This window comes from Micropterus dolomieu, linkage group LG04, assembly GCF_021292245.1.
Source record: "Micropterus dolomieu isolate WLL.071019.BEF.003 ecotype Adirondacks linkage group LG04, ASM2129224v1, whole genome shotgun sequence".
NCBI classification, from domain to species: Eukaryota; Metazoa; Chordata; class Actinopteri; order Centrarchiformes; family Centrarchidae; genus Micropterus; species Micropterus dolomieu.
The window spans coordinates 8,644,153-8,653,805 of record NC_060153.1 but is presented as its reverse complement, the minus strand read 5'-3'; the positions used below and the strand labels follow the sequence as shown (position 1 = coordinate 8,653,805).

At 38.9% G+C, this 9,653-nt stretch overlaps 1 protein-coding gene across 2 annotated transcripts in view; it reads left to right on the top strand.

Moving 5' to 3' along the window:
• Window positions 1-1,254: 1,254 nt before the first annotated feature.
• The window catches only part of cntln (centlein, centrosomal protein), an 83,718-nt gene continuing 75,319 nt past the window's right edge, over window positions 1,255-9,653 (top strand). For both annotated transcript variants that reach the window (XR_006824740.1, XM_046046894.1), the window contains exons 1-4: window positions 1,255-1,469; window positions 1,906-1,993; window positions 4,941-5,029; window positions 7,963-8,047. Coding sequence is in view for 1 of the 2 variants with exons in the window: in XM_046046894.1 (XP_045902850.1) it covers window positions 1,913-1,993; window positions 4,941-5,029; window positions 7,963-8,047 (255 nt within the window). In the remaining variant the exon portion in view is untranslated. The remainder of the gene's footprint in view (window positions 1,470-1,905; window positions 1,994-4,940; window positions 5,030-7,962; window positions 8,048-9,653) is intronic.

Genomic DNA, 9,653 nt, shown 5'->3' with positions numbered 1-9,653 from the left:
TGAAGAAATGTGATGCCAGTTACACTATTTATCAGTCTCTGTATAAATAAAATATGGACTTGATATACATAATCTTCTTCTTCTTCAAAAGTAATATGTGATCTTTAAAGCCCATAAGACAGTTTTAATGTCTTAAAGACCTTGAATTCCATCTATTAAATGTATATAAATTATTTTCGACAATTTAGTACCAATAAAAGTGCAATTTGACTTGAAATCAGATTAAAAAACATCACAGTATTATTTTTAAACGTGGACAGAATAATTAAAATTTATCAACAAACTGCATGGATTATTTTGTTATATTGTCTATTTTATGTAGACCTTGTCCAGTATACTAAAGAGGACTTGATGTTCATTGGCCTTTTTCACAGCAAGCATTTTGACTTGTCATTTTAGAAATACAGCACAGGTTTCTATCAATGATGGTTCTGTTCTATTCAAGTGTCTCGGTAAGCTGTGGCAGTGAGTGATTAAGAATTCTTTTGCATATGTTATTTATAATTTAGAGCCAATAGCTTTTGACCCATGGTGGTTCGGACTTGATGTTAATTGTTGCTCAGAGTTGGTCTTGGTCAGCTAAAATGTGCTTCTGATGAGAGCCAAGTTGGAGACATGGTCTGACTGAAAAAGTCACCAGCATGGCAATTCACCAGACAGCCAAACAATGTGCAGATCATGATTTTATGTCATGTTCTCTGACCCCATAGCAAGGGCGGATACTGTTGTTGGAAATCAGTCACTTGAGTGGTGTTATAATGACATCAAACCAAGCATGCACATGATTGATAGTATTTGTTTATGCTTTCTGTTGTGATAAATAAGTTCAACAAATATTTTTAGAAAATTGTTATAGTATGCTGCTAATTTGAGACTTTAAACACACAGACTATAGCCCAGTCAGTTAGCCAACTGTAGGTGTAATCAAAGAAAAAATTAATTAATTAATTATATTAATTTTAAAGTTAGGTTTAAGGTCCATGAACTTATCAAACTTTTTTATCACACATTTGCACATTTAAAAGTTTAAAAGTGAAAAGTTTGAACTTAAATGGCACTCTTTTCCTTATTTAACCTATACAAAACTTAATTCTATCGAAGACCACTTCCAACAACCATTTGGACCCTTTCTTGTACCTGGACTTGCCTTTGGAAGCCACTGATTTGGAGTCAGTTAATTACTCTGCCGTACGTGAACAGTAGCCGTCGTAAAATGACGTGATCACGATGACGCGAAGGGACATAACAGAAAACAGCGGGCTTGTTTGAAAGAAGGAAAGCGTTTCGGTAGTTATTGACAACGGTGTGATTCAGCCAGAATGTTTGTTGTGGTTTTGTCGAAAAAGCTACAAAGGGTATATTTAAGTTAGTGGATGATTAGACTCTGCCGTTGAAGCATGCAGTTGTGTTGTCCAGGGCACTGACTTTACGCGGAAGGCTGTCAACAGCGGACAAGAAACGGAAAATATGTAAGTTAGGCTATGCTTGTTAAGTGGCTAAGATAGCTAACGTTAGAGTAATTTAGCACTATCTTGCATTAGCGCACTGCTGTAAAGGTTCTCCCACAGCGGTGACATCTGCCTGGTTAGCTAGCTGTCGAAAGGGGTAAGTTAAAGAGCGTCGAGTGAGCTGGATTGCCTCATCCTGCGAGTGTGCTAAATAAAGATGTGTAGGTTTACTTGCTAGCTAACTTGACGTCACATGAGACGAGATGAGAAAAGTACAAATACCCTGTCAAGTCCACCTTTCCAAAAGATCGGTGTCATCGCCGATTAAAAACAAAAGACGTTAACGTTAACTTAAATGCTGTTAACGTGCCATCTGTATAAATGTGTGCACTGCTACAGGTTTTCTTACACGAGAGCCTCCAAAGTGATGTTAGGTTTTTATTTTGTTACATTTCAGACCCAAAATGTCCTCCAAAGACGACACTCGCATCCTGGTTTTGGAGGAGCAGGTGATGAGTTTATCAGATGAGTTAATGCAATGCCAGGTATGTATGAATGTGCATTCAAAGTGATGTGCACACACGGCGGGGTTATGGTATCTGCTATCTGAAGAAAGTATTCTGTTGTAGGAAACATAAATGGTTAAGGTGTACATTCTTATGAAATAACACCATAACATTAAATTACTAGAAAATAGTGACATTTATCTAGGGAACTGATGGCAGGAAGTCCCATCAGCAAATGTTCAATGATGTTGGCAGTTGCTCAGCTCAGTTTTTAAAGTTTTTAAGTGTGAACGTGTTTTAAGTGTCCCACCCTAATTATATATATATATATATATGTCCCACCCTAATTATATATATATATATATATCTGCCTGTGTATTAAGGCAGCACTTAAGGTGAATACGACTTGTCATTTGTCTGTAATAAGTACATGAACTGCACCTGAATAAGCAAAGAGCGAAATGTGTTGCTGTTAACAGTGTAAAAAATCTTGATTTATATATTTTTATTGGCTTAGTGTGCAGTACCTACCACAAACACTTATGGTTTATTTTATCATGCTACATGTTCATCTTGCTTCACGCTGTGTGCAATTGATTAAAATGACTACTGACTTTATTACACCTCAAAGATAGTAAATAGTATGCAACAGATATCTTCTTCCAGAGTACATAACATAAACACATAGTCCACACATTTCTCATGAGAAGATTTGAGAACCTTCATCTTCACTTTGTGAGTTAGTGATTGAGGGTGGTTGTCCTTACATACTCACCACCAGGTGGTGCCTAATAACATGAGTGAACTTAAGTCAACATTTCTCACTTTGCATATTCACAGTGCCTTGCTGTACAGGTAGATAGACAGCTGGAGGGCTCAGCAGATGTTTTACATGTTTTTTTTTTTTATTAGATACCACCTAACCCATTAACTGTCTACTGTTCGGCTATAACAACATGTGTGTCTGTTGCCTTACATTTACTTTTTATCCAAAGCGACTTACAATTGCTATACATGTCAGAGGTCGCACGCCTCTGGAGCAACAAGGGGTTAAGTGTCTTGCTCAGGGACACAATGGTGAATGTCGCACAGTGGGAATCAAACCCGGGTCTCCCACACCAAAGGCAAGCATCTTATCTATGCGCCACCACCCGCCTTATTTATGTGTATAAAGTTTACTTTAGTTAGTTAGTTTGACACCTATAAAAGTGACACGTATATTTTGAACCTTCAGTATTTTTATTATAAAATGGGTGTAACCCACAAAAAGGTGCCACGGCTGTGCATCATGTTGATATTGCAAGTTGTATTTCTTTCTGAGTATCTGAAAATCTACAAAACTACCAATAATATTACATTTTTATAACAGTGCTATTTATTAAAAACACTGAATAGTCCTTTGTTCTACAAACATGTTAACAAGCAAATAAAAGACTGTAACCTTCAAACTGTAACATCTTTTTAAAGTATTTCTTTCAGTTGTAATGCAATACATTATAGTAATACTAGTTTACCAGTGATAATTTGTTCAGTTCAGACTGACAGTCCCTGCTGCCTTATATTGAACTGACGTGAAGACCATCCTTGGTGGTCTTGTCTAGAGTAGAACATCAGTGATTCTGTCTATCTAATAGGGTCCTTTAGTTGTGCAGTGTACCATTTAAATAGTGGCATTTGAATACCATTGATGTCTTAAGTCTCTGGCTAGTTCTTCAGGTCAGCCATTAACTACAAAGAGTCTCATCTGTCGGCCAACAAATGTTCCTACTAGACCATGCTAATTTTATTAATATGTGGCTGAATTCCAGTGGCTTTCTTTGGTGTGTTTAACCAATGGTGTTTCAGTGTCTAGATTAAAAATGTATTATTCAGTGCTCATCAAACACACACTCAGTGCGTCTTTAAGTACACATATGGCAGAGGAGAGCTCTTGATGAGGGTCCCGATTGAACACTTGTCTTTGGAACGGATAATGGCTGGCAAAGGCCAGGCACAGGGAGACCACCTATTTCAAGTCAACCATGCTGCTTAATTTCATCGTTAACTGCATTGCAGGGCTGATTTGGTGAGATCTCTATCCGCCTTCACCCTGCTCCCACTATGTATACACACACACATAGATGCATACAGAGACAGAGATCTACAGTCCTTCCACTTTATATGTTCAGCATATGGTCGTATCAAGGTCTGCTTCTGCCATTTTAGTAAATAATTGATTAGACACTTTTGAAAAGGGGGTTAAAATTCATGTACTAATTGGAGACCAGTAGATTCCAGTGGGAGGGATGACTTTTATCTTATGATGATGTGAACATAATTTATCAGATAATTTTATATTAAGTCGATTTGGTATAATTCTGTCTTTTAATGTCAGAAAATGTAGGTTTTAGATGTCCCTCATTAAATGTAATGTAGCTTAAAAATGTTTGAAAAATCAGCAAGACAATTTGAATTGGAAATGTGTCAGGGGCTGGCTGGGGTTCTCTACTTGAAGATGACTCTCTCTGTCATCAGTTTTGAGTTTCTTTGGGGCTAGTTACTTTGGAGCTGTAGTGGAAAACATATCCGGAGTGCAATTGATTAATAAAGAAAATGCAAGCTCGACTGCTGTGTTTTGATTTGGATCTCAGCTCTCCCCAGTCATAAATAGTGCATAATGACAAGTGTCAATGCTTGCTCCCCTTGAGTCGAAGGTCACATCTCAGCGATGAGGATTCCTGCTAAGAGATGTTCATGATTAGAGAGGGCAGGCCAGTTCAAAGACTATTTTGTACAAGATATTTAAATTATTAATTGACTTCCCCTTCTGTCGTATGCTAATGTCATTGAGCATCCTATTTAATTTTTTGTTTTTCAGTGTGAAAAGCTGAGATGTGCTGTGGCTTTCTTTGTACGCCTCACTGCAATTTGAGACACATTTATCAACAGCTATTTATCTCAATTAGGAACAACAGCTGTTGACTTGCTGAATCCTTTATTTTCACAGGCAGACAAGGAGTTTGTGTGGTCCCTATGGAAACGCCTACAAGTGGCAAATCCAGACTTGACCCAGGCTGTCAGTTTGGTGGTTGAGCGGTGAGTAGATTCATCTTTCAAATTGCTACCTGCGAGGCTCAGTAGCTGAAAATTCCTTTATCTTACAAGTGAAGAGAAATATGTGTGAAAGTCGTTCAAGGGGTGTTTAAGGCACCTTGGCCATTCTACTGGGGTTACAACGGAATCTGGTGCAGATGCTGATTTAAGCCTTCTTATCCCCGGTCTAGCAGTTCAACCATGGAAACCCTTTTAATGAAAACACTCTTCCTCTGCCGCACCCATTCTGGACAGTTGAAACACTCCTGCCAAATACTTGTCTTTATCGGATAAATTGTGAGATTGAATATGACCTCCTTTGCAGGGTGGCTAAGCCACACCAAACACAGTGGCATGGGAACTTTCAGAAAAGAACAGAGGTTCAAAGTCTTTTCACAGTTGGATAAATTAAACATATTCCTGCTTGTTTGAAAAAAATATTTTGCTTTAAACTATATTAGGTTCTGGTATCACTGCAGTTTGAATGCTGGTTGTTTTTTCCACTTACACATGTTCCAACTGCCAGTGAAATGAACATAAATTGTATTCAATACAGACTTTTTTCTTTTGAGCATATCCTAGAATTATTTTTTCACGATCATGGCTGCATATCACATACTTTTTGAGATCTGTCAGCTGTTAGTAGACCCTTAATAGGGCAAAACACAAGGTGCACACAGCATGCAGAGTTCCTCAGTACCTGTGCCGTTCATTCGTTCTCCACACTCTCTTCAGTTACTTTATAGCCCCATAGGAAACCCATCAAAGTATGTTGGTCCGCTGAGACTGGTGGAGGAACATGCACCCAGAGACTGAATGTGTATTGTATCACCTGATGCGCAAGAGGATATTGACATGGTAATTGTGTCGACTCCAGTCAAGCGCTGGTGCCCACTGGGAACTGCCATTCACCCTCCCCTCCTGTTCCTGTGTGGATCTTGTAGAGTGATTGGTTGGTTGCTCAGGACATGGTGAACACAGCCCAATATACAAGGAGATGTAGCTAGGCCAGCCTGCGTTCCAGCTCCTCCAGGGACACCAGATACTTATTTCTGTGTCTACCAGGGGAGACAGCTGATCAGAAGAGGCAAAGAGACGAGAGAAAAGACCTCAAAGATGGGAGGTGCAGAAGGAGCAAGTGATGAGTGGAGGGAATGGGTGGCCCCTGGTGGCCTAAAGCAGTTGAAACAAACAGGTCCCCAACTGACGCCTTGTTTTTGTCTCCCTGAGAGTTCATTATGATTAAAGAGAAAAGTTCAGAGTTTGGTGCAGCAGCAGGATAGTACATTTTATAACTGATTGAGCATTTTCCCTTTTTTGTTAAGTGTAGTTTCCATGAAATATCTAACTTTGTATTATTTTATATGAAAAAAATATTAAGAACATTAATTTTGTATTTACTTGCAAAGTACAGCAAGAATTTGAGGTCAGTAGTAGGAAATTTACACTTTACATGACCTAAAAAGTGCAGGATTTACATTGAAAGTGAGAAACTATTCCACAACGAGTCCACATTTTATAGTAGCGTCAATGCAAATTGAAAGACACCAGACCAATCAAACTCAATGGATACACAGTATAAAATGCTGTATACAGAAAAATACTGTATACAGATTTCTGCAATTTTTGCTTTTTATCTACTGTACACCCACTGGGTTTCAAAGTTATCAAACAAGTTCAGTTACTAAATGTCTTTGTTAGTGGATATGGATCCCTTTTTATAGGCATGGTATCTGTTGATTGTCGAGGATATACTTTGCATTATCCAATTGTTGTAACCCTATAGAGTCAAGCGGGGGCGGAGCTAGATCCTTGGCCCACCTGCTACAAAGACATAATAACCAAGTTTACATGACCCCAGACTCACTCCAAAAGTCCGCAGAGTCTGTCTGCTTCGCTGCTGCCTACTACAGCCTTTTTTACTAAATGTTTGTGCTCACACCAGAGGCGCTGCAGTGCGTCCATAGACTGAGTGCATCAATGAAGCGCCCCAGCGTCAAGCAGCACAGCGCAGATGAACCAGTCAGGAAGTCAAACACAGAAACGGCAGAGAAACTGTCAATTTTCAAAATAAAATACCCGTTACAGACTTCCGATCGTACTTAAATCAGTCAAAAAAGAAACATTTTTACTACGTAGCCTACTACCTAATCATAGTAGAAGCACAAAAAGCAAACACTAATCACCAAATCAACAAAATCTAAACATGTTGGCAAAGTCCGGCAGGTAAAATGCTCTTATTCTGAAATGCTCCCTGTAGTAGTTGCTAGATGCACCCGTCAAGACCTATGGTCAAGACAAGAAACGAAAGGGATCCACAGAGAGCTTTGAAGAATGTAGTAGAAGCACAAAAAGAACAATTAAAAACAAGTCATTAACGTGGGCAGGCTACACGCTCCGCTGCAGAAATGCTTCTGAGAGGCTTCCAGTGGACTTTGATGCCGTAAATAAACCGCTGTGCACACGCAGCCTACGCCCCTCCCTAAGAATTCCCATGATGCATGAGGGTGAAGGGAGTTTTAAAATGTGATAATAAGTTCGCCATTTGTTTGATATACAAATGTTACTTTATGATTTATGTTTATTCTCCTTAGAATCTAGTGTGTTTGTTGGTAATTGTCATTCTTGTGGTGGTTTACTATTGAAACCGTGACTGAAGGGATTTGATAAGAGCTGCTGAATTCTCCCGGTACAGCATATCGTCATATACTGTTGTTTGTTCGTGACCACTATAATCAGCTGAGCTAAACTTCATAGTCCACGTAGTGGGCCCCTTACCAGTGTTAGCCCTGGGTCGGCTGCCCCCATGCACCCACGCTACCTCCGCTTATGGCGTCAAGTCACTTAATTATAGATGTCTATGGACACACACACACACACACACACACACACACACACACACACACCTATTAGTTTTTCTTTTGTCTTTCTTCTAGTGAAAAGCATAAAGCCGAGATAAAGGACAGGAAGGTGTTGGAGATCCTCCAGTCCAAAGACTACAAGATACAGGAGCTGGAACAGGTACGGTAAAGTTGGTATAACAGGCTGGAACTTTCTGTGTTGACCGTTGTATGGTGTGGGACTTTCAAAAACAAGTAGAAATCTCTAATCAGATTATATCCAGAACTGAATCTGCTTTTTTACAAAAGATACCACTGCATTTTTCTCCTTCATTTCATTTAATTTAATTTCTGTGTATTTTTAACTGAACACCTCCAGCTCTTTCTCTCTCTTACCTGCTAACTTTTTCACCGCCCCTTGAGTAACATTTCTTGATGGTATGATGGCCTACAATAATGACATCACTAATGCAATTTACTCCAAATCATCATCCTTTCACTGAAGCATCTGTCAGTCTCCTTCATTAGTGTCCCTCATCCAGAGTCGTGTTCATTCCTAATGAGACTGTCTGTAATGGAGTCATCAGCTTGCCAGTGTTTGTTTTCACAATACTCTCCTCGGCCATCTTAACTCCGATCCAATCTATACGGTAGTTGTAGAAGTAACTATAGGAGCAAAAGTATGTGATTAAGACAAACTTTATTTCAATTTAATATTTGGGCCTTTATTTTGAGGCCATGAAAACAGTGTTCTCTCACAGGTTTCACACAAACCCAAGTCCTATATCAAAGCCCTCTTAATGGGTGTGGCCCTCTTGATATGGATTTGTTATAATATTCTGCTTCAGTCAGTGTTTTTTTGTTCAAAGTTTATTGGTACATATGTACCACTCAATATACAGGGGAACAAAATTACATTCCTTCAGTGCTGCAGTGTACACAAAAATCAGCCAAAAAAACAAGTGCAATGAGAGTAAAGTGCCGTCAGACATGTGAAGACGTGCCTCGTTTCAGAGAAGAGTAAAAGCAAACTGTAAAAAACTTTAATGGATAAAAATGTTTATAGAAATAATGACTGATGCATGAGCATCCATGACAGCCAACTTGCAAGTAAATATTTCAAACTTTATCTGTATAGCCTCTGGATAGATAGACGACATCGACAATGCCAGAACAGCCAAGAGATTGGGCTGCTAATGTTATGTGAGAAAACAAGTTCAAACCTTTGTCTGTCTAATAAGCTTTTTTCAATTCTGTTGTTAATGAATGCTTCCATTTTCCTAATAGCATTCTTCTGTTTTCTATATGTTTAGAAAGTGTCTTGTTCCACACTTTTTGAGGATCTCATTAAGAGCACTGAGCTCTGCGGAGTGTCATCCGGCCCTCTGACAGTCATCATCTCATCCATAGTCTTGAGCCATATATACCCAAATAGTGATTAATTGGTTTTTGCTTTTTTTTTGGAGATGTGATGGTCCACTGAGTCCAAGCAGGATCTTACACTCTTAATATCCACTCTCCAAGTCTGATGATGTTTTTTTTCTTCCTTATTCTTGTTTTTTTTTCTTTCACCTCTTTCTCTATATACTTTCCCTCGCTACTCCTTTCCATTTTTGTAACATAATTAGCTTTCATTTTTGAACTACACTGGGAATTTTCAAATGCTAATCTTTCTGTCCTAGACCTCTTAACTTGGCGGAACCCCCCTTTTTTTCTCTTCTATCAATTGAGCACTACTGGGGTTCAGATTGTTCTTGCCTACCTCATTATCAGCGTTTGAATTTATT